This window comes from Oculina patagonica, chromosome 9, assembly GCF_052425735.1.
Source record: "Oculina patagonica isolate OP01 chromosome 9, crgOcupat, whole genome shotgun sequence".
Classification (NCBI taxonomy): domain Eukaryota; kingdom Metazoa; phylum Cnidaria; class Anthozoa; order Scleractinia; family Oculinidae; genus Oculina; species Oculina patagonica.
In genome coordinates, this window is record NC_135766.1 from 28825211 (window position 1) to 28850673 (window position 25463).

General features: G+C 38.8%; 2 protein-coding genes and 1 pseudogene across 3 annotated transcripts in view; 2 read left to right on the top strand and 1 right to left on the bottom strand.

The window, feature by feature from the left end:
- Nucleotides 1-631: 631 nt before the first annotated feature.
- Nucleotides 632-15891, top strand: LOC144664672 (proprotein convertase subtilisin/kexin type 4-like; annotated as a pseudogene). The gene is made up of 14 exons (XR_013572837.1): nucleotides 632-955; nucleotides 1287-1391; nucleotides 5901-5990; nucleotides 6654-6791; nucleotides 7533-7597; nucleotides 8536-8624; nucleotides 8880-9058; nucleotides 9973-10188; nucleotides 10560-10660; nucleotides 11037-11285; nucleotides 12756-13057; nucleotides 13534-13647; nucleotides 13863-13943; nucleotides 15450-15891. The product of XR_013572837.1 is annotated as a proprotein convertase subtilisin/kexin type 4-like (transcript).
- Nucleotides 15892-17516: 1625 nt separating this feature from the next.
- Nucleotides 17517-21249, bottom strand: LOC144665095 (uncharacterized). Its single transcript, XM_078526271.1, has 5 exons — nucleotides 21238-21249; nucleotides 20186-20368; nucleotides 19871-19972; nucleotides 18959-19151; nucleotides 17517-17923 (listed from the first exon to the last, which is right to left on the bottom strand). Exons 1-5 carry the CDS (start codon nucleotides 21247-21249, stop codon nucleotides 17691-17693), a joined length of 723 nt encoding a protein of 240 aa, XP_078382397.1. The 3' UTR covers nucleotides 17517-17690.
- A 200-nt stretch (nucleotides 21250-21449) lies between these two features.
- Nucleotides 21450-25463, top strand: part of LOC144664643 (uncharacterized) — a 34774-nt gene continuing 30760 nt past the window's right edge. Inside the window, exon 1 of the mRNA XM_078525809.1 lies at nucleotides 21450-21595. Within this exon, the coding sequence (XP_078381935.1) occupies nucleotides 21520-21595 (76 nt within the window). The 5' untranslated portion in view covers nucleotides 21450-21519. The remainder of the gene's footprint in view (nucleotides 21596-25463) is intronic.

Genomic DNA, 25463 nt, shown 5'->3' on the forward strand with positions numbered 1-25463 from the left:
AAAATGTAAGCATGTCTTGGCGACTGCCATGATCTATAGAACATGCGGTTAATCGTGGTTTATTTTACACCTTTTCACCTCAAACCCCTTTTTACACCAAAACGCCTTGAAAAAACACACCCTTTGGCGCCGTAAATACATGTAGAGCTTATTTAAGGAAGACCCTACCTACCCCTGCCCAATATGATAACTGACAACAGAAACAGAATATAAGCTTACGCAGCGTTGTCGTGACGTAATCAAACCAAAAGCAGAACAAGAGATTATCTGCAAAAGACTTCTAAAGCGCATGCTGCGATTGGTCCTCTAGCTTCAGCACTGCCGGATCTGTTGATTACCTCCATGTACAGCGTCTAAAATTAGTCACATTAGTCTCAAGCAGAAAACATTTTCTTGTCACAAACAAAATAATTAAAATATTCCGGTCACGTTTTCCCAGTTCCTCGGTTCATGTTTTGCTGAAGCAGAGAAAACAACATTAATACTAAAGTACCCAGTTTCTTTGCGATTATATTTATTTATTCATTATTTTTGGAGGATGCAAGAAAGACTAGTACTCTCAGTCTAGCATTTTTTGTCTTTTTACGGTTATTTCTTTTGTAGTAGATTTACGGATCAGCTAGATCATGGCTAGATAGAGAATTACCACATCAAACAATGAAGGAATGACCGGAAGTAATAATTTCGTTCCTCGTCACCAGGACCTCATTAGCATTGAACCTCGATATAGCCAGGTCACTCAGCACAATGTTGTAAACATGGAGTGAGAGAATATGGCGGAAGTTTGATGGCGGCGTTTTCTTCGTATGTTCTGTTGATACATGTAATACTCTTCAGTGGAAACGAAATTTTTGCGAAAGACATTTACACCAATAACTGGGCCGTGAAAGTTCGTGGCGGCCAGCAAGAAGCAGTGAAGCTAGCCCTCAAATATGGTTTCTCTTACGACAAACAAGTGAGTGCAACCGAATCTTCAATATTTGTAGCTAGTTTCTACAAACGCAGATTTCATCACATTTTTGCTTTATAACCGTCTTTCCGATTGCATGAATTGACCGGTCCAGAAAATCAACCCTGGAATTTTAAAACTATATGTACATTGAAACTTAAGTCTCAATCAATTTGAAAGACAAAAAAATCGATTAAAAATGTTTAAAAGGGACCTATCCTTGTTGAATTGTCGGGAAAGCTGAAGTAAACTCAAGGCAAATATTTCAAGAAGATCTACACTGTAGGTACATATTGCTTAAGACAACTTCTAGTAAAACTTTACAATTTACTTTCAGCTGTTTAAGGACTATCATGTCTTTAAAAAACCTGAACTAAAGAAAAGGTCAGTAAAGACTCAGTTAGCATCTGAAGTCGACAGAAAGCTGGATTTAGATTCAAAGGTAAGACTGCAGTGCCTGATGATATTCACTGTGCAGAGTCATTCAAATTTTACAATTACAGTGACTGTCATTTAAGGACGTCCGCGTGAAAATCTTCTAACATTGCAATTACTGCTAGTTTACAAGTTACTTATGTCAGAAATGTCAAAGAAAATCGGGGTCACCCACATTCGTATCCGAGATACAATATTTGAAAGAAGGCGCTTATTTATGGCGTACGATCCCTGCCAAAATTCCACTGTTTGGATTTTAACTTCATCATTAGGGGTATCAAATGGTCTTTGCGAGTGAATTATACGTCTCAATTCAAAATTTTACACCCTTCTTTCAGATTTCACATTATTGGAGATGTGTTTTTAACTCAATGTTTGTACTTGACCTTGCTCGCTGTACATTTCATTAAATTTTGAACTCGACTTTTTAATTTTTGTTTACGCTTCAGTGATCATTGGTCGAGACATTAAGCCTTTGTCGGGGAGGGAGATGAGAGGGATAGACCTACTCTCCAGGCTCTTTCCGCTACATTCCTGCCAGGACGGTGATTATAGTAGAATGTTGCTTTGATTGGAGTATTTAAATCGTACTCTTATAAATTCTGGGGAATTGCCACAACTGCCATAGCATGTTAATCGAGTGCACAGCAATCGAGCGTTCCTACATACAGGACAGACCGTTCATTAACTGGTCGAAAAGGTCGCCCTCCTTTTAATGTATCGGAGGATCAACTGATTTTGCTGGTAGATAATTAATGGGTTTACAGTACCTACAATCAGTGAGCTATTGGGAATTTCAAAAAGGACGGTGGAAAGGATATCTATGTTTGGAATCAGGATATCAAGTGAGCTGTTAGGTTCTTGGTCTTGTCAAAGTTTTCACTACGTTGTGATAGAAAAAAATATGGTTTTTACTGATATTTGTAGCCTCCAAAGACTTAAATACTACTACAACATCTTTCACCATGGATGTTTATCACATATACATGTACCTTATAGTAATTTTTTGGACTCAATTGTTTCCGATGGGATTTTTACTACATTTTAAACTACATTTCAGACTTTGATGTCCGCCATGCTGGTCTTGCAAAGGTACGACAGCAACGTATACAAAATGGCCGCTGCAAACATATTTAACAAACTCAGCTAATCGCTAGTTGGGCGACGACAACAACGACAAAAAACAACTGGGGAGCGGAAACGTAAACTAACGCCATCAACCTAGTAAAAACTGTGACAAGACCAAGAACCTAATAGCTCACTTGATATCCTGATTCCAAACATAGATATCCCCCTTTCCACCGTCCTTTTTAAAATTCCCAATAGCTCACTGATTTTAGGTACTGTAAACCAATTATCTACCAGGAAAATCAGTTGATCCTCCGATACATTAAAAGGAAGGCGACCTTTGCGACCAGTGAATGAACAGTACTAGTCTGTCCTGTATGTAGGAACGCTCGATTGCTATCGCCACTCGATTAACATGCTATAGCGGATTCTATACCAGCCACGATGGAATCGGGCAATTCCCCAGAATTTATAAGAGTACGATTTAAGTACTCCAATCGAAGCAAAATTCTACTATAATCACCGTCTTGATAGGATTTAGGCTGAAAGAGCCTGGGGAGGAGGTCTATTCCCCTCTCCTCCCTCCCTGACAAAGGCTTATTGTCTCGACCAATGATCACTGAAGCGTAAACAAAAATTAAAGTCGAGTTGAAAATTTCTACGTGAGTTAAAAATGTACAGCGAGTAAGTTCAAGTACAAACGTTGAGTTAGAAAACGGAAAGATTAGTGTACAACACATCTCCAATAATGTGAAATCTGAAAGAAGGGTGTAAAAGTTTGAATTGAGATATAACATTTAATTGTTGAAGTTGAAAATTTTAATGATGAAGTTAAAATCCAAACAATGAATTTTGGCGGGGACCGTACGCCATACTTATTTGAATGGATAAATTTGACTTCGTCACTTGATGTGACCTTAGGGACTTCTGGCAACAAAATATTTTAAATGAAATGATGCAGGCCAACTTTCTTTATCTGATCTTATTCAAGTGGGTCTATTGAACAAAAAATATTTCACTTTTGAGGTCGCTTAGTCTTTAGGAACTGCATTTGCGAACATTTGAGACTGCAAAATGTGAATGATTTGGTTGCGTGCGAGAAGAGAAAATAATAAAACAATATCATACTTCCAACATTCAAATTTGGCCCATTTTTTGTCATGCAGTTGGTAGAGATTTATTTTAAAAGGTTATATATCCTGAAAAAAGTGGGGGTCACCGATCATTTAAGAAAGGAAACTACAAGCGAAGTTAACACAGCAGCTACCTACCCGATATGTGTTTAGGAAGTTTTCTCAGCACGCACACGCTCGTGCATTATGTGGCTTGACGTTGCAACATGAATTACGTGCGCAGTAAGGATGCGCATAAACGATTCACATGAACATCCTTAAAATACCGTTTCTATTTGATTAAACACCCCCTTTAATAAACACCGCCCTGGAATAAAGGGTGCACTCAAATCAAATAAACACCATGACGTTTAATTAAATAAATATGGTACATGTTCTGTACAGTAGATGCAATGTAATTAAAACTACAATTGAAGGGGCAAGCGCAAGAAACGCACTTTGAGTTTTGGCCAAATTGAAAATTGTCACAAACAACTCCAAATTTCGCACGCAAGTTCGTTTACGTGTGCTTAACATTGATCTGTATTCAAATTCGCTGGGTCTAGCTTCGTTTTTTAGAAATTACGTATGCAAAGAACAAAGGCATTTTGCAAAGCTTACGTTCTCCACAGTCAGCCAGCAGTATGAGTTTCTCGACACATCGCGTGTAAATCTTTCCTTCTAGCGTTATTTCACTGTCCGGGGAGGTTGAAAAACGTGTCAGAGCCATGCTTTTTTAGTTTCTAGCCGCCATATTGAGGATTCGCTTTAAGAAAAGGACTGGACAACACATTGTGACGCGATGTCACCTGATAGGTGTCACGTGAGAGGAAATAGAAAAAAATGGCCGTTTGTTCCTGAAAATCAAAGCCTTTGGTTAGTTTTAGCGTAAGTGCGGCTGCCAGGTGGTTGAAGGACATCATTAAGTCTGAATACCCGTAAGTTTACAGCATCGCTCGAAGAACTGAGTGATGTTTCTGCCTTTGTTTTGTACAACAGCGCTGTTTAGCGCTTCGGAAAAAACGTTGCACAAACCAAGGTAGTTTTGAGCCTGGCCGCATAGAAAGCCTAAAACAAGAGGTTTCTTGCCGGGAACTTCGTCAACGCGAGTTTTGCAGGATCCGCTTGGGTGCTGCCGCGACAAAGTTGCCGAGAAGTGACCTGGTTTTAGACTTTAAAAAGTTCTTTATATGTTCCGCAGGGCACCTTCCCTTCGCAAAATTTTTTCTGTGCCTCATTAAATATTCATCAATCAATAAATCAATCAATCGATTCGTGCCTTAGTTTATCTTGTTTTCGCGGGATTTTGTAGATGTGTGATGATGTAAGGAGTGGAGATAGAAGTGAGAGCAAGCCGGTGGCACTTAACTGAAAGCAAAACTAGTATAATGTGACAACACGAGCAAACGTATTCAATCAACAAACAGTCTTTATTTCACTTTCACCTCGGCAAATTACAGCTAACGGTAACAGAGTAAAATAGTCTTGCCCGAAACAACAGAAAATAGCTAACCGCAAGCAGACTGCAGAAAAAGCTAGCTGCAAGCAAACTGGCGTGAAAGCTTACTGCATTAAAAGCGGGATCTAAAGGTTGAGGCTGACTCTGATCCTAAACTTAACTTGAAACGGCTTAACCCTAATCCCTTGGGGTTAGGGTTAAGCTTTTTTTTTTTTTTTTACGTTAGGGCTAGGCTTTTGCGTTAGGGCTAAGTCTGTAACCCTAATCTGAAACTCTAACCCCGACCCTAAGGCCTTGGGGTTACCTTTTGCGTTAGGGCTAGGACTGTAACCCTAAAAATTTAGCTGACTTCATCGTTTTGAGAAACAAAAGGTTTCGTTTGTTTATCGTTTGTAAAAGAAAAGACAAAAGGCACCGCGCGAGCAAAAACCTTGTCTTTTGCATGTGTAATTTTTCGAAAACGAAGGAAAGACCAGCAAAATTAAATACAGGGCAGTGTTGAGCACACGTAAACGAACTTGCGTGCGAAATTTGGAGTTGTTTGTGACAAATTTCAATTTGGCCAAAACTCAAAGTGCGTTTCTTGCGCTTGCCCCTTCAATTGATGGTAAAACTACAATGTAAACCAGGGAGGAATGAAGACCGGATTGCGATGTGTGGCAGAAATCTAACCTTATTTTTACCTAGAGAGATAAAAACAATAACAACATCTCCCTGCAGTACATGTACATGTAGCTTGAACCCAGGCAGTCTCAATCAACACGTACAGTTCGATTACACTAATCGTTAGGTCCCTCAGGGCCACTTACACTCAATTCAATTAGTGAAATGCGTCTATTTATTACAAATTATATATTTATAAACATTATCATTTCAGGTTGAATGGTTTATGCATCAGAAGGAGAAAAAGTATCAACTGTTCTCTGCAAAACGTAAAGACCCCATGTTTAAGGATCAGTGGTACATTGTAAGTCATAGTTCACTTTGAATTAGATCAGATTTAATCCCATTTTATCCTGCCAAATAATTATCCCTGCCGCACCCCTCTCACTTAACACAGCAGACAAAATAAGTCAGGAATCTGGCTTGGGCATTTGATAGAAAACAACTGGATGCCCCTGAGGGCTTGAAGAAAGTCCCCAGGTTGGGAGCCGGAGGGAAGAGAAACAACTGAAAGATTCGATAAACAAAACAAAGTGATCATGTTACAAAAACCAAATAAACTTAATACAAATATCTATACTCAGAATTTGATTGCACGACTGTGCTACTAGCTAGATTATTGGTGTTAGTGGAGGTTCAACTGTTAATGTCTATCAACTTGATGATTGATTGAGTTTATTTATTTGTTAGATAAAGGCAACTTTCTAAAGGCTGATTTACACAGTACGATTATGTCGCATGCAACAAGCTTGTGACACGCCTATGACAGTCGGAAGTAAGTTGTAGGTTTGATTCACACAACACAATTCGTGTCGTAGGCCTGCAACGAAATTGTACTGTGTAAATCGTCCTTAACAAATATTTTGAGGTGAATTTACATGTACAGGTCTGTACAGTAACTGCACTGCAGAATTGCATTTTCCTCCCATTTTAATTAAATCAATCTTTATTTATTATCATTGCTTAGGAGAGACGTGATGGATCCAGTGAACCAACATTTAATATCATCCCTGCATGGGCAGCAAATTACACAGGAAAAGGAATTCTGGTGGCAGTAGTTGATGACGGAGTCGATGGCAGCCATCCTGAACTAATAACTAACTATGTAATTGGCTTTGATCATTTTTAATAATATTATACAGTATTGCTCCATAAATGACTACAGGTAGCATGTGATTGCAGATGTATAATTCCAGATGAATTGCTGATCTCCAACAGTCTTTTAATTACACTCGTTACATTTTGGTTCTTGAGTGTTTTGGCAGAAGTAATAAAATCCACGTACATTTTAAGGTCTGTCAGCATCTTTACTTTTCCTACCTTATACATTTCTGTTCCCCTGAGTCCTTGCATGTATACTGGGAGGGGAGACATGGGGTCTAGTCTTCACGATCCCATGCCTTTTATTCCTAATTCCCTCCCATAATTTCTCAGGAATTCCCACTTCTTAGTGGTAAATTTTCTTAATGTGTCATTAAGTATTATGGATTTTTTAAACAAAATTCCAAAATAATTTGCCAATTTCTCCCTGTATTTCCACCTCCTTGGAATCCCACTTGAAGTCCATTGGCATCTCTTAAAATAATTCAGTTAGCAGCTAGGCGAAATGTAGTTCATATATTTTTTACATGTTTGTTACATCATAAGTGAAGCGATTTCACAGTAAGTTTATTTATTTGAGTCTTTTTTCATCATTTTCTACAAAACACTTAGGTATGGCTGGTGTCAAGATATTTCATTAACATTTTTAAAAATGAAATTAATTCTAATAAATATTAATTGTTATTATAAGTAGTAATAGTAACAATATTTTTTAAAATTATATACTTTCCATGTTCTTTTTCAGAATTCTAATGCAAGTTATGATTATGTGGATGGAGGATCAGTTCCTTTTGGTAAACTAGTATCAGGGTGAGTGGCCATAGAATACAGTAGAGCCCCAGTGGCTCAAACTTGGATACTTTAAAAACTCAGCTACATTTTTAACTTGAACTAACTTCCATTTCCTTTGGATTTAACCCCACGTTTCAGTCATTTTAACTCGGTTAATTCAAACTTGGATAACTTGAAACTTTGCTAACTCTAACTTGATGAAAATTTTGGTCAAAATTATTCTCGGCTGAAACTCGAATTCCAGTTCTTCTAACGTCATTTATTAGACCAATGAACAGATCACAAAAATTGTTTTTGTTTCCCTTCAGAGTTCAATTTTAATAAGTTACTGGGCTTCTACTATTTAATTGTTTTTTTTTTTAGCTTTGTGGCCTATATTAATTGCGCAACTGTTATTATGAATTACCGTAGTACTTAAAATTTATGAAACTGAAAAAAAAAATGTTCCCTCAGTCCAAGTGTTTTTTTAAAAGGAAATTAGATGCAAGTCAGTTGTAATTACAGCTAGCATAATTACCATTAGCACCCCCTTCCTTCATTGCACGGTCGCCCCAAGTTACACGTATGTCGCCCCCTTTTCACGTTGCCCCAAACTCTAAAGTCATGTCGCCCCTAAATAAGTTCAGTCAACCCCTAACTTGAGTGAAGTCTTCCAGTGTTTGAAATACATGTACCTTATATCTTGCAGAACTAATGTGTAAGGAAAAAAAGCAACAGCCTGAGCTGGATTGGGGCAATGTACATGTAACTTAATTTGGGGTGACCGTGCAATGGGTCGACATGCCCTACATCCCCGCCACCCCAAAACCCTTGATCACTATAAAACCATCAAGATTAGCCTCTATAGGAAAGCAATTTATTTGATATGATAATAAGGCTAAGGGCATAAGGCTAGTTTTGCTTTAATGTGTTAATGACCTGAAACATTGCCATTCATATTTTTAATTATTTTGGAGTCATGGCAACATGTGTGCTGGTGTGATAGCAGGTTTAGCAAATAATAATTTATGTGGTGTAGGGCTGGCATACAATGCTAAAATTGCAGGTTAGTTTGTTTGAATTCAGTTTTTTTAGTCATTAAAGTTTAAATTGTGAAGAGTATTATTTTCATTTATTAAATTATTAAAAGTATGTGAATTTAGTTATTCTGTGGACCCCCATTTGTTTTCAAAAATCGACATTCTTAGGTGTTACAATATACATGTACATGTAGATGTATGACGCTACTTATTGGGTCAATATTTACATGTAAATTACTGACCAGTTTTATTGATCTGAAGTCTTTTTTTTCTTGTCTTAGGTATTCGCCTTTTTGATGACGATATCAAGTCAACTGATGCAACAGAGTCCAAGGCGCTTATTCATGAAATATACAGTATTGACATTTACTCTAACAGCTGGGGGCCTGGTGACATGGCCTGGCAAGTGGAGGGGCCTGGACCACTGACTACTGAAGCTCTAGAATTTGGCATAGAAAAGGTACTGTGTGTAATGGTCTCAACTTCATGTCACGAGTCTTAGTAACAATGTGGTTGGAAAACTCGTAGACAACGGCCATGCGTTTTGTTCCTAACATTATTGATGTGTTATCCAACTTTACTCTCATATATAAGCTTTTTTGGTGTGTGCCACTGATTTTTTTAGGCAGTTATGTCTGGGATAGGGTATAGAAATCAGGGGGAACAGTTCTGGTCTAGAATAGGGTATCATTTGCCAGGAAACTGATCAGTGGTATGAAAAATTAATAAGACCAGTATAGGAATACAAATTTGGAATAGAAAGAGGATTTCCTAAAATAAAAATAACATAATCGTGCCAACGTTGTTGACAGATGGTTTTTCATTAAAAAACACTTATCGTGGCACAGTTTAAAAAAAACACGTCTGGGATAGGGTAGGGAATTTCCGTGTCTAGTCTAGTACATGCATATACATGTAGGTAAAGTCTGCGTGGAGCCAAGTGGTACATACAGCCGGAGCTTATTCCAGTTTCCATAGCATTAAGCAATTAGGAGTGTTTCTACGCCCCTCTGGATGGGATGGTAGTCAATCGCAGGGTTACGTCCCCCCACCCCCAGCATTAAATTCGCTGCTATTCAAGGAGTGAGGCACTATGAGAGTAAAGTGCCTTGCCCAAGAACACAACATAATGACCCCGGCCAGAGCTAACCATTAGACCACCGCATGTCCCATAGTCTAGTATAATACATGTACTTTAGGGTTGCAAAATCAGCTGAACGTGGCTGGCATAGGGTGAGGGTTTCAGAGTGCCAGTAGCACACCCCCTCCTAAAATATACAGAGTACCCCCACCCCCCCCCCCCCCAAAAAAAAAAAAAAAAAAAAAAAAAAAACAGGGAATTACGTTCATCTCACATGTTTCGCTTTATTCCAGGGTCGTGGAGGTCTGGGCGCCATCTACACTTTTGCGGCTGGAAATGGCGGTATAACAGGCGATAGCTGTGCGTATAATGGATATGTTAACAGTATTTATACCATCGCTATCAACGGTGTGAACCCGGATGGATCCAATCCAAGCTACGCAGAAGAGTGCCCTGGGATCATGGCCACTGCGTACAGTGCTGACACTTTCATAGGGATTGGAAAAGTCGTGAGTACAACGATATGGGCCTTGTCATGTGACCTTGTCAATAGTAACAAATAGTCGTGGAATGAAGCTAACGTTTGCCAATTTTGAGGCCACTGGAGTTTAAGTGCAAGATTCTATGTTGGTTTGAAAGTTTGAAGGAATGGTTTGTTGGATAGCAAAATTTGCCACCCAGCAACTTCTATTCGTGCAAACCGCTTGAAATAATAATTGACATTTAGACATCAATGGTCTTAAAATGAAGTTTGAAAAGTATCATTTGTGTAGAAATATGTGGCAGACCGACGAACTCCTTCATCGCTTTCCCAGACGGCCAGGCTGAGACCTGTGTGTTCTTTAATTTTGTTTACCAACATCTGTTTCAATTAATGCAGATAACCGCTGACAATCATACAGGATGCGTTGATGATTTTGGAGCAACTTCAGCGGCTACCGCCATGGCGTCAGGCCTGATTGCACTGACCCTGCAAGCAAAGTAAGGCTTTTATTTAATATTCATGCCTTACTATGAGTAACAGGGGAGAAAGTCGATTTTAACCAGCGTACATTACCCGCTAGGAGGGTTTTATAAGGCCGACATTTTCACCACTTCCTAGGCAGTTACTTAAATGGAGTAAGAGATCATTATGTCGTGTCTCGTGTCCTGCCTAAGTGTATAACGTAATGAACCTGGCTAGGACTCTAAGCCGGACTGCTCAAACGGTAATCTAGTGCGCTAACCACTAGGCCAGCAATACATGAGACTGGTTACAAAACAGGTAGTAAGAAGTTACAACAGACGGGACGGCTTTATAAGGGCGTGTCTTTGCACGTGTTTCGCAAACATTTGCTGAGTTTTATTGCTCTTACAGCCCTTACTTGACATGGCGTGACGTACAACACGTGATAGTTAACAGCGCAAGATCAGCACCAGGGATCCCAGGAATCACAGGAACCCCACTGAAACGAGGCCACTGGGTGCAAAATAAAGCCGGTTTACACGTCAGCAAGTTTTATGGCTTCGGGCTTATGGACGCTGCAAAGATGGCGAGCCTAGCAAGGGACTGGAAACCAGTACCTCGGCAATTGAGATGTGAGATAAAAGGCGGCGATGAAAACAAGTAAGAGGACATGTCCAAAATTGTAGGGACATGGATGTCAAAGGCTTTATAGTTGTGCTGATAATTTTCATGCCTGAACCAAAACATTTTTATGACTATAGTTGAAATTGAGTGAAAGTAAGGAGAGAAATAAAATAGGAAAAGGGATGCATAGAATCCACATAGGAACACTTTGGGATTGGCCTCTTTTGACGTCCATCTATCAATTGTCAGCTAATAAATGGTTAATTTCCCCATCTTCATTTAAACTATATTTACATGTTTTTTCCACTAATTCCCCTTCCTTTCCTTCTCCATAAATGCCCTTTATATTACATGGGTGCTTGCACTATATTTTTACTATATTTTTAGGGTGCTTGCACTGTATTTTTGAGACTGCATGAAACTTTAAGTGAGAGAAACTGCCCAAAATTTATGAACAATTTAAAATTTAAGTTTCTCACCTCCCTATTTTTTTTCTTTCCATTACTTTAAAAACATATTGAACAGTTTACTTAAGTAGATGAACATTAGTAAATAATAAAGATGGTAAATTTCAATCAAGCTCGGTGATAAATAGTGAAGAAATTATTCAACATGACTCGAGCGTGGGACAAAGAAAAAAATCTGAGTCCCCGACGGGAATCGAACCCATGGCCTCCCAGATACCGGTTGGGCGCTCTAACCAACTGACCTACGAGAGACTCGTTGAGAGCTGGGCCATTTACTAGGTTGATATGTGACACGCGTCCTGCATACTGCTAGGATCAGCAATGTAGAAATCATCAAATGTGTAGTAAATAATAAAGATGGTAAATTTCAAGCTCGGTGATAAATAGTGAAGAAATTATTCAACATGACTCGAGCATGGGACAAAGAAAAAATCTGAGTCCCCGACGGGAATCGAACCCATGGCCTCCCAGAATACCGGTTGGGCGCTCTAACCAACTGAGCTACGTGAGACTCGTTGTGAGCTGGGCCACAACGAGTCTGGCTCACAACGAGTCTCTCGTAGCTCAGTTGGTTAGAGCGCCCAATCGGTATTCTGGGAGGCCATGGGTTCGATTCCCGTCGAAGACTCAGATTTTTTCTTTGTCCCACGCTCGAGTCATGTTGAATAATTTCTTCACTAGATGAACATTATTTTACAATGGTTGCACTTAACAGACTTGCCACTGACGAATCTGTGCCCTCAACACTTCTAAATTCCAATTCGATTGGGAGGATCCTGAACGAAATGGAATTTAGAAGTGTTGGTCTTTGTGGAGGGAGGAAAACCGGAGAACCCGGAGAAAAAACCCTCGGAGCAAGGACGAGAACCAACAACAAACTCAACCAACATATGACGAAAGGTCCAGGAATCAAACCCGGGTAACATTGGTAGTAGGCAACTGCTATTGCCACTGCACCATCCCTGCTCCCCCAATTAGTGAAAAAAACGCCGATTTAATTCAATTTGATTAACAAACTGTTCTTCGATTACATGTACAGACCCATCTCAGTTCAGGATGAAGTTTTTTCAGTAACATATGGGAACTGTGCAATAAAATTCCTAGAGCACGTGTAAGTCAAAGTTAATCTTGATTTCACGCGTCGAGGAGACTTGTCGCTGCAGTTGAAGGCACCAAGTGGTACAATATCTCCACTGACTCGAAAACGCTTCATCGACAACCTTACGGGATACAAAAACCTGACAAACTGGATCATTACAACCCTGTATAACTGGAGTGAGAGTCCCATAGGAAAATGGGAGTTGATTGTTGGAGATTTTGACCCCAAAAACCCAAGTACAGGTAAATATAAACTCCATTTATTTTACTCTAATCTCAAAATAGGTAATCTCTCATCACCACACATAATTAACAGTAATTTAATTACAAACCAAAACATATGCCTCTTGAGCGAAGTAAGCTTTCCAACTTCGGAAAAATAACAGTTTGTTTATAGAAAGTAACCGTTTTCATCCATAGCAAGCTAAGTCGTGTACAAATTACAGTAAAATACTTTTTTAATGCATCTTTATTCAAACGACATACAACATTACATTACATTACACTTTAAGAGAGAGAAAAACAAAAAAGCAAATAAATAAATAAATAAATAAACAAGATCTACTTAGTACATGAAAAACAGAGCTACTGTACACATATTTACAAGATATACACAAGCATTATTTATAAGGTAAGTTTACTGCATTATTTACAAGATAATTTAATACTTCTCTTCACCCCTGTGTTTCACTGTAATGTGTTTTCCCTTTGCTTTCTAGGTACGCTTTATAGCTGGTCTTTGATTCTCTATGGAACGATTACAGATCCGCGAAGTAATATCTCCGATGTTTTCACAAGCGCCAAACCACCCTCGACCTCAAGCCCATCAACAGGTATTACATTGTATTACTTTTACTATGAAGTCGCCACTGAGTAGGCCAATCTTTTTTTTTTTCCTGTTTCGCAAAAACGTATCTTTGTCAAACGAACTTAAGTTACAAGTTAATTTTTTTAAAAGGAGTATAATTAAACTAGCGACAATAAAAAGACACCTCTTGAAGACGTGCCGGCCTGATAAACCAACTTGATGTAATAATGTTATTTTCAGTGATCGATGTCTTAATCTCATCCCAGCCAACGGGGACGGTTTCAAAAAATAAGAAGCCAACACCGAGCAAACGTAAACCTGGTAAGCTATTTCATGATGTTGTTATGTTTCTTAGGGAAAATAGAAGAGTTTACGCTGAATTTTAGCGCACAAGGACAGAAACAGTCTATTCTTTGTTAAAAAAAAAAATAACTTGTAACTAGTCAGTTTGACAAAAAGACGAAATAAAAAAAACAATTAAAATTGGTTTTCGTGCTCTCTATTTCTAAGCCCGTGCGCCACTTGTAATTCAGCAGTTAGTTTAGTTCCTCTCTTCCAGGTAGCTAGGGGATACGGGCCAAAACTGGTTTCCGTAATTGATATCTTTTCATGGGATGGAGGATTGGCCCCATGCCCAACCCCGAACCTGGAAGGCCTGTTTTTTTTTTTTTCTTTTGGGGTGTCCTCCCGTAGGCATGGGAAAACTACCCTGGTTTTGAAAAAAATGGTCTACGTACACGATATAATACAGCATGGTGTACAGGGTTTATAGTTGAAAATCGAAGATGAGTAAACAGAGGCAAGCGATCGTAGTCATATTTGGTAGAAGTGCGTGTTGCTTAAATAATTCCTAGTGTAACCATTCTTCTTGTAAGACTTACCGTCGCATGCATCTAAGCGTCAACACTCGCCGTCGAAACATGATCTAATTGGGTGTTAAACGTGACATGATTCGTCATCAAACTTTGAAGTTTGGCAGACCGTAACGGCAACTTTCGAACCGAAAGTTCAACACGAAAGTTCGAAATGGCGGAAGGATTGGATATAGCGACTTCTAACGAAGAATTGATCCTGATCTGTGTCGATATGCATTTGTGGGTTCACTTGAATCACTTCTAGTGTAAAGTTTCGTCCGTTCTCAATGTTTATGGTGATTATTTTGAGTGCGAAAGTTGCCGTTGCCGTTGGTCTGCTAAACGTCAATGTTTGATGACGAATCATGTCACGTTTAATACCCAGTTAGATCATGTTTCGGCGGCGAGTGTTCATGCTTAGATGCAAGCGACAGTAACCCCACAGGCGGCCCAAGCTCACGATGTGAAGAGTTGAAATAATACTCTTTTGAAATACGAGAAACTTAACGTGACTCACGTTTCGCGTATTTCAAGAGAGTATTATTTTGAACTCCTCACATCGTGAGCTTGGGTCGCCTGTGGTAACTCTGGAAGAGACATTTGAAACCGTCATACAGCAAAAACTGGTTTCCGAAATCGATATTTTTGGACGGGGCGGAGGGTTGGCCGCATGACCGAAACTGCAAGACCTGGGTTTTTCTTTTGGGGTTTTCTTCCCTTTGCCACGGGTTCAAGATATTGAAAAGCGCTGGAGCGCATATTGCATATGCCACTCAGCTACACTGCTGCATCACCAGGGTAACGAAGGTGTGACATATGACTTGCTGGCAGAGTCTTTTAATACCGTAGACATGCCACGGCGCTTTTGAGAGCTACCTAGCGGCTACAGCAGCACTCAACGAGACCTTTCGTTTAGGTTTCAATCCTTTACAAATCAATAACTCATTATTTATTGATTTTTATTTTTTTTTAGCGACTTGGAAGAAATTCCTGCTCATTGCTGGCCTGGTGCTGATTGCTGTTGTATTTATTGCGATGAGTTTGTGGTGCTGGTATCGTCACAGAAAACGACTCAGAGAAAGAAAGGGAGGAAACGACGAGAGCGGGATTGGACTACAAGAAAGCGAACGAAGAGAAGATAATGAAAAACCAGAACACTCTAGGCTTGTGTATGTTGGTTCGTATAAAGATTCACCCAAAACTGGCGGAAGCGGAGTGATGGTTTAAAAGAGGACAACAACAAAAACGCCAAGGACAAAAAAGCAGTTTATATCGGTTTAATATCAGAGAAGTAAAGAACTGGCTCATTTATATATTTATATAGCGTCGATAACTCCACATGGGAGTTGAATTAATTATAAGATGAGGTATTCTTAGGCGAGTACTTTCAGTCTTTGAGTCCCGGGACACACACACACACAAAAAGAAACGACTAGTGGACAACCATATGCTGAGATATACCCTCCCCTCCCCACTCTTTTCATCCTAGTTAGTAAGCGTATTCCTGATCAAGAAGGCGAAAGATGTGCTAAGGACATTTCAGCTTCTGCTTTTGAACATGTTGCTGTAGGAAAACAATGGAAGCTTACATCGGACATTGTTCTTGTTACTTTAAAAAGTAGACATACAATTTTTGCTTTTATAAAATGTTCGATTACGCGCATTTGACGTAAATGCGATACCTGCAGTGTAGCAGATTGTCCTCCAAAGAGCCAAACGAAACACGATTGCTTTTCTTATTGAATTTGCTATAAAAAAAGCAAGGTTGTAAGTCAGAAGTTGCCATAAGTATGTCAAAAAGATGAAGATGAATTGTTCAACAATGACACGAGCATGAGACAAAGAAAAATTCTGGGTCCACGGAACCAAACCCATGGCCTCCCAGATACCGGTTGGGCGCTCTAACCAACTGAGCTACGAGAGACTCATGGTGAGCTGGGCCATTTACTTGGTTGGTATGTGACACGCATCCTGCATACTGCTGGGATCAGCAGTGTCGAAATCATCAAATGTGAATAAAAGAGATCTTCATTATTCACTTTATTTGTCTTTCGTAGTTCAGTTGGTTAGAGCGCCCAACTGGTAACTCAGGGAGGCCATGGGTTCGATTCTCTTCGGGGACTCATTTTTTTCTTTGTCCCATGCTCGTGTCATTGTTGAACACTTCATCTTCATTATGATTTATCTCTGACTTTAAGATTTACTATCTAAATCATTTACTATGTCAAAAGGACCTTAACTTTGTCCTGTTTCGCTTTGAATGCTGCAATTTTGACAAGCTTCATCTCAAAACACTTTCAAGTGACAATTATCGATTTTGCAAAGAAAGTGCCATTTAAAAAATCGGTTATTTTTAGTGCAGTTTCACTTTTTTGGCCAGTTACCTCCGAGTTCTAATATGTGGTATGTTCTTTTTTCTTTTTTATTTAAATATCTGACAGAAGGATTCCTGTCGGTAAAAAAGTGAATCCTGTTTTGATATTTTAAGCAAATACATGAATAAAATTCATTTTGACATGCAGAACTTTATTTGTTGTCCTTTGCTGTTGTTGTTGCGTGTTCTTAAACTTTGTTGCAAAAAAATAAAAATAAAATAAATTATCTTCATTTAAACACTGTAGTGTTTAAACGCTAAAGGCTTGTGGGGCTGTGTAATCCTGATCGAATTGGAATTTAGAAGTGTTGTTTTTTGTGGAGGGAGAAAAACCGAAAAAAAAAAATCTCGGAGCGAGGAGGAGAACCAACAACAAACTCAACCCCAACATGGCGCCGGGTCCAGTGGGTGGGTTAACAACGGCTGACGTTGCTGTAAGCTGACGTTAACCTAACCTTAACCTATTTCTGGAGTATGGCCGCAATGTTGGGGCGACGTACGTACGTCGTACGCGCCCGCGAACCATGCCGCTAGCCATGATGACCATGAAAAACCAAAAGCATGGTTCTGTTAATTTTCTATGTGTATGGGGCTCTGCTCTGCGGCCCTTAGGGCCGCTGGGAGCTCCGCTATAAAAAGTCAGACACAAGTTATAAGTTTACATCTTCAAATTTATTTCGTTTTAACTTCATATACCGTGAAAAAGAATATCTCAGAATGTATTTTGTCAGTACTGTTACACTCATGCATTCAAAATTAATTTTAGGCTCATTAAGTTTACGAGTATTTTCGTTTCCTCATACATAATACCTCAACAGGCTTAAATCAATGCACGTCGGCTCATTTAGGACAACTAACACTGTAACAAACCATGCTACTTAGCTTGTGTTCCCATTTGTAACATAATATGTCACGCGCTCCCTTGTCAAACTGACACACTAACCACCAGGTACAGTACGAGTCACGGATCTCAATCGTGAACACGTAATCTTCTGGACTGCAACTCAGCACAGGCGGCAATCCTTTCTTGCAGAAACCCAGTCCAGTCAAGTTGGCGCGGACAAGATCTCGAGCTGTCAATAGAAACGGTAGCGTAAGCATGTCATTTCTTGTTCTTAAGTCTGTAATGAGTTTATCCCGGTTTCTTTTGCATTGAGCAAATGGGAGTATTTCTACTCCCCCTCAGCTGGACGGGATGCTAGTCCATCGCAGGGTTAACCCCCCCCTCCCCCAGCATTAAATTCGCTGTTACCCATTTATACACCTGGGTGAAGAGAGGTGCATTGATAGTTTAATGTCTTGCCCACGAACACAACACAATGACCCCAGCCAGGGCTTGAACCCAGACCGATAGATCCGAAGCTCAGCAGGCTAATCATAAGGCCACCGCGACAGTACAGGGTGTGGTAATTTACACAATAATAGAGTTATTTCTATGATTGTATCTTAGGTTTCATACGATGCTTTCTATTAGTCTGATTCAGCACAAAAACAGATAGCTATAGAAACATGGTATTATTTTTTTCGGACTACATACGGGTATTTGAAAAGTTCAATTGTGTTTAGGGAATGCTGGTAGAGTTTCGTTTGAAACCTGACTGAGTATTGTCGACTTTTTAGCCAAACTTCATAAGCAACGCATGGTTGACCCTTGTCCTTTAAATGACATGTCTTTCTTCAGAATACATCTATACCAAAGAGACAGTTGTTATGTCCGGAGACATTTGATTTTTTCACTTCACGACTAACCGCAGAGAAAGTTAAAGCTTGAATTGTTTGAAGACCAAATCCCATTAAGGATCAAGCTATGGCGTTTTTAGGGTGCGATGATTTGTTTCTACAGCGTAGCAAGCTACCTCGCAAATCTGCTTCAATATTAATAAAAAAGCTACAGTTATTATAGAAAACAAACTGAAATGGTTAAATAATTATTTACACAGCCAAAAAATGACTCAAGCTTTGACAACGTTATTTTTTAAATACAAATCAAACGTTATATGGACAGACTAAGATGGTGTACTGTGGAACTGTTATTGCTTTTGACTGCATGTTGATAAAGTTCGTTTCTAGCGGAAGGCTATCATGCACCAGTGAGGAATATTTTTTACCTATACGAGTGCGTCCTCCATCGATCTTTTCTGCACTAGTAGAATTCAGGTCAACTTCTTGCAAGCTGTACATTGGAAACTGTCCACAAAACTCTTGCACTTCTTGTCTGAACAAGGTTTTGTCGACCCGCTCTGATACAACCCAGTACTTTTGGACAATGACTTTGCTGTCAAAAGGAGGAACTCGGGAGAGCTTTGAAAGTTAAATTAAGAACAGTTGCATAAAAAAAAACCAACAAAAACAAAATAAATCTTGTCTGAAAACTGTATTTCTTGTACTGCAGCTTTCCTATGATCTTGTGGCTACCTGGCAATACATATTGTATTACATAAATCGATCATAGATCATAGATCCTTTAGCCAGACTTATCAATTGCCTGATGTCTCCCTCGTGCTTCTACACGGCAAACATGTAAATCAGTTTTTTTTTTTAATTGTGTTTTAATTCATTCTTGTAACTGATGTTTTTATACCGTGTCTAAATAAAGTATATGTAAGTATGTATGTATATACGTAACGCGGCGGAGCAGGTGGGGTGGGGGGTGGGGGGCTGTAGCCCCCACGTTTTGAAGCCGAAAATATCGCGAGCGCAGCGTTAAATTGGGTTGTCAAGATATCCCGTCCGTGAGTGAGTTCAAACATCGTCGAAACTTCCTTGGAAGTCTTCGGGAAACTTTGTTTATCTTCGGAAAAGTTCGAAAAACGATCGGAAACGTCAGTATGGCCTTTGAAAAACAATGGAGAATCTTCGGTCTAGAATTTGCTCAGAAATCAAGAAGTTGCTAGAACTGAAAAAATGTTGCTTCAAATATGAAAACCTGCCGAGTACTTTTCGGACAGTCTTAGCCCCCTAGAAGTCCAAATTGTGCAGTTTTGCTCGGTAACTTTTTAACATTTTGGAAAAATACAAACCCCTTGCAATTCGTTCTTCAGGTGGGCTGGCTTTGGCAAATCATCCGGAAGTGGTCCCACAAAGCAACTAGCTTTGCTTTTCACGCGACGGACAGCGATATCCTGAATCGAAACAAACAAACAAGTGTTACAGTTAGAATGTGCCACTTAGGGAAAATCAATTCATTATTAGGACTACCGACATGACAATTAACTACTTATTTAAAAACAAGCAACTAAACTTTTTTTAGAAAAAAAAAAACTGCAAATGACATGATGAAAATCAAATTGAATTCTCTAATGATACTGGGACTTAATTTTCAGCTACACACTTACATTTTTAAAATCGTACAGATAGTCAGCGGCTTCAGTTACTTGGTTATGCGCTGGTACATGGAAGTACTCCAGATCGTTTTCCTCGTCAATTTCAATTTTCTCAACAAACGTAGTTCCACTCTCTGTTATGTGAAGGTAATATTCCTCCAAGGTTCCAGCCTCCACTTGTTTCTCCTTTGGAATCTATCAAGATTTTAAAAGATCGTTCAGTTATAATACCGTTGTTTCAGTATTTGGAAACAGTCTACCGAAAAAAAGTCGGAATAATTACGCTTACACTTTTATTACATTTACAATGTCAATAAGATAGTCCACAAGCAACCCAAGCTAACGATAAGAGCCACAGTACTCTAAGACTCAATTTATAAGGATTTGTATGGGAATGAAACAATTTTGTTTAACGATGTATAAATTCGAACGTTTTATGAATAAAATTGACTTACACTGTTCGAGTGAGATGCTGTCGAAAACAGTTTTCAGCCTTAGGAATATTTATTTAAGTACACGTGTTGAAAATTTCGCAAAGCAATAACTCATTCAAATCACTTCAAATTGGCTCGATGCGCTGGCAAACAAGAAAGAACACGACACAGTATGTATGTATAATTACCATCCCCGAGTAAACGGGCTTAACCTGCTCCCCGTGACTTGTAATTTTCGGCTCTCGCACAGCGCTTAGCAAGCTCGGTGCAAAGAGTAATACTTTGATTCCTTACTACAAAATATGCAAAAAAAATTCGATGACGACGGAGAATTAAAAACAAGTTAGCCTTGGTTTATTTTTAAATATAAGTGGGACGATGTCACAACTTCCTTAGTCACCTCTGAACATTGTACTTAGAACCGTAGTAGCAGGCTTGGACATGTATTTTTTAAAATATCACATGCTTATTGTTCACGGGCACAGCGCTTAGCTGCTTGCATGGTGCAAAGAGCCATACTATGATTCCTAAAAAAAATAAAAAAAAGGAATTCAATGATAATTTATGATAAAGATAAATAGAGAAGTTAAACTTGGTTTTATTTATTTTTAAATGGGACGATGTCCAAACTTCCTTAGTCATATCCGATATCTTGTTGTACTCTGAACCGCTGTAACAGGCTTGAACATTCAGTTCTTAAAATATCACATGCTTATTGTTCACGTGCACAGGAAATTTACATTGTTTGTGAAATAATTCAAACATTTCCTGGTTGTTCTCTTATGACATGATATATCTTTAACGTAGCTTACAGATTTATACCAATCAGAACTTCGTTGAACTGATACAAGAACCTGGCATTCTCGGAGAACACATCACATAGTGATACAGTGGTCAAAGACGCGCTTCAAAATGAATCCTGCATCTTCTTCACTGTCAGCTCTGCTGATTTTGGTTGTCCTTGGAAATCTCTCTTTCGCAGTGAAAGGTAGGGCTTTGATTATTTTCGTCATTGTGAATGAAGAGTTATTTTGCATTTTCCATGTGTTTCTTCATTGAAAATTGAGATGCGTTTATGCTGACTGTATCTCAACAAAATTTGATCAAGATCTTGAAATTTTGCAGTTTGCCGATTTTCCTGCTTCTGAAATCGATTTGCTATCATTTCAAATTGTTTCCTTTTGTCCTTTCAGTTTTTCCTTTCGCGATTTATCACCAGGGCCTTTTTTTACAAGGAAACTGACGAAAAACATGTAATGGCAGAGATCTCGCTTTCGTAACGCACAACTTTGAAATCGGCATAGACTGGCAGAGTCCTTTCCAAGGAACGAATTACTTTCTAATTCTGCGGGTTACTAAGTTTATCTTTTCGGAGTTAAATTCGCTTCTACCGTTATCATTGAGGCAACGATTTATTTCAATTCAGAAACACTCATGAAAACTCCATCACACGCCCCCCTCATGGGAAGATTCTTTGCACTCGTCCTCTAACAGAAATCAATGACAATCATTATCTGTTGGGATTGAATTTAAAAGCTGTTTGCATGTATCAATATTTTTATTCTTTGCGCTTCATGTTATATTTGTTTCCCATTCCTGTATTGAGGTCTTCGTCATTAGCTCAATACATTCACGGCGCAAAACGTTAGTTAGCATTTTGGAGAATGTGCTACTTTGCATAATTCGTTTCAGTCGCTCAGTCTTGGATGAAAATGCCAACACGCCCCCTTTAAGGATCACACAAGCGGAAAAACGCACATAAAAGCGTTAAAATGATTGGTAATGCTTTACTGTCGATATTCAAAGCTGAAGTAGCTGTTTGTCGTTTGCCTTTCAATCTTCCTGGGATTAATTTCTTTCAAAAGTTCTTACTTGCTTGATCAGGGTTTAGCCAGATATAACTCAACATAATGGTCCATAATGAACCAAGACGCCATTGTGTCGAGCAGATGTATACTCGATAGGCCTTTGGAATTTGCGGGGATTTGATGCAAAATAGTTGAAATATTGACCCATAAGGAAGTTTTATTTAGCATGTCTGTCACATCAGACAGACCATGCGGAAATTAGAGAAAGCAACACGGCAGCATTTGGTCGCGAAGAGCCGTTATCTACGTCACACGACGCAAACCGATACAAATTCTACCCAGGTCTACCGGTGTCTGAAAAGACTGAAATAATAAATGTCTTCACGCCAGATCCGCACAAAATACCCCTCTTAGAAAATAAGATACATTGAGACGGAAATATTTCTAACTGAAGTTTGCATCTGCGTGACTATGAAGCAATAGCAAAATATAGACTTTCATTCGATTTTTCATTTGGCTCAATAAGTGTTCATTTAAGATATAATCCTCTCTTTTCGTGATAAATGCTATTTATGTATAGAAACATGCTTATACAGAGTTGACCTTTGGTTCTGGCTATCATTTGTTCTGATTGTTATCCTCTTGAAAGACCTGAAATAGCCATCTCTAACATATGGGGCTAAGATTACATTTACATACAGACACACAGTCACGGTCACAAATAAGTTTACGGTGTTGGATTTGTATGCGCAACAAAATGCATCGATTTATATTTTCGGTGGAACGATTTACATCTGTAAATTATTACTTTATTTATTATTTTCATGATGATAGGTACCTGCACTGCACTGTATTTACGTGGGACTTTAAAAGGAAACAGAAAAAAAATAGATGGGTTAAGTGCACAACAAGTCCAACCATAAAGTGACACTAACTCCACAATGCAAGCGCAGCCACTTGTGTTTTAAGCTCAAATTAGAAATCGTTTGCACAAGAACTCTTATTCAGTCTCTAATCCACTTACAAAACACTTTATTGATTTCAAAGGGACTTCACCTGACCTGCAAATCGACACCAAATGTTGTCTGCGTTAAAATCTCTTTTGACTGACATAAATGAAACGGAAACATACCCGGCCATCCAATCACATCAATACCCGATTCCCTCTATAGCGCGCGCCTGCAGGGAATCACGGTAGTTGTATTCATCAAACCCTGCGCGAGACTCAGCAACGATGCACGTTGCTGAGTCTCGCGCATGGTTTGATGAATACAACTACCGTGATTCCCTGCAGGCGCGCGGTATAGAGGGAATCGGGTATTGTATCTCACAAAACGCAAGTCCATGCACCTAATCGTTCGTGATGCCGGTCAATTTTATAAAATGGGTTGTAAAATAACTCTTTGTTTAAATTCCAGATACAGCCAAAAAAATATTCAATCCTTCGTTTAATTTTAGTATTCCAAGTAAAGCCCAAACAATTATTAAACGTTCCGTTGCAATATTATTCTCTTTATTTATCGTACCTAAATCTTGTCGACTACAAAAGATAACGCCTGTTATGCAGAATTGCTTCCACCAACTGAGAATTTTACTTCTGGGAACGTATCTATGTTTACAAGTTGCGATTTCGTCACGAAAAAAACGTTTTTAATACCTTTTACAAATACCAGCTATGTCATTAGATTTCTAAGAATAGTGTAAACAAGTACACAAGCACGTATATCAAAACCTGAGTATTAAAATATTTTTGATGCAAAGTGTCGAAATCATGATTCTCAAAAGTAGCCTATTTTTTTCGAGAGCAGAAAACCCGCTTTTTTCCTGTCACATCTGAGCAAGGCGATGAGAAAATTAGAGAAAGCATCCGAGAGCATTCCGCCGTTAACCACTAATATCTGTTTCACAACACATAAATTCAATCTGCACAAGTCTCTTAAAACGCGCGCGTGACCATGGAACAACAGCAAAAATAGACTATAATTCATGCCAAAACTCATTTGTTATTCTGTTGTTAATAAATACATAATCCACTCGTTTCGTGATAATTATTGTTTATGGTAGGAAACCTGGTTTTACAAAGGTGACCCTGAGACAGATCTGACTAGCGAATCTCCTTGAAACCCCCTCTTGAAAAAAACACGGGACAACAAACAGTCACTAATACAGCTATCGTTTTCATGATTTTTTTTTGTTTAGAAATCACTAAGTTTCTTGAACTGTATTGTTTTACAAATGAGTTTTAGTGTGATTTTCAAGGAACAAAGGAAAAACAGGACAAAAGGAAAAGAAAACAACGCATAAATTAAAGTGCGCATTAAGTCCAAGCTTGCCAACTTCGCATGTCTGCTATGTTTTGTGCCTGGATTAAAATTTGTCTGCGCAGGAATTTATAGTCATCCTTGATGCACGTACGAAGTGCACATCTGTCGCTGTTTTCAAAGTGATTTCACCTGACCTGCAAATCCACTTGAACAAAAGGGTTAAAATTTAACAGACGTTACAAACGTAAATCCTTTGTCGCCTGCTTACCATAACTTTAACTCTCTTGCTATGATTCTAAATATTTTTTTTTTCCATTCAAGGAGAGTCTGAATGGGGGTACCTCGACAACACTAAACACCTAGTTTTTCGGCTCTGTAACAGGAAACAGTTAAATTTTAGGCATTTTAACACTAACAGTGAAAAATTCACTAAAACAGTAAATTTTATCCAGATAGAAACAAAAGCTCTCCAAAAAAGACAATATTATTTTGTTTAGTATCACTGAAGATGTTTTCGGCCATTTCCGTTTTCCGATCATTTGGGAAGATTTCCGAAGACTACCGAATATTCCCGAAGACTACCGAAGCTGTCTGAAGACTGCCGAAGATTTCCGAGGAGAAATCCGAAAATTTTCTCTAAGTTCATGAGTGATTTTATCCGATTTTTGAAGAGCAGATAATGATTTACAATGCTAAAATTTTTCACGGAAACCCCTTCAAACATTTAACAGTGTTTTCTCTGGAAGCAGTAAACATTAAAAAATTGGCCAATGTAACAGTACAA

Excerpts from the sequence above, each read along its gene's own strand:
- LOC144665095 (XM_078526271.1), bottom strand. Across the intron at positions 19,152-19,870 it reads TGAAGAACGAATTGCAAGGG|CTCTCCCGAGTTCCTCCTTT; the intron begins GTTTGTATTTTT and ends TAACTTTCAAAG. Across the intron at positions 17,924-18,958 it reads TGGAGGACGCACTCGTATAG|CTCGAGATCTTGTCCGCGCC; the intron begins GTAAAAAATATT and ends TTCTATTGACAG.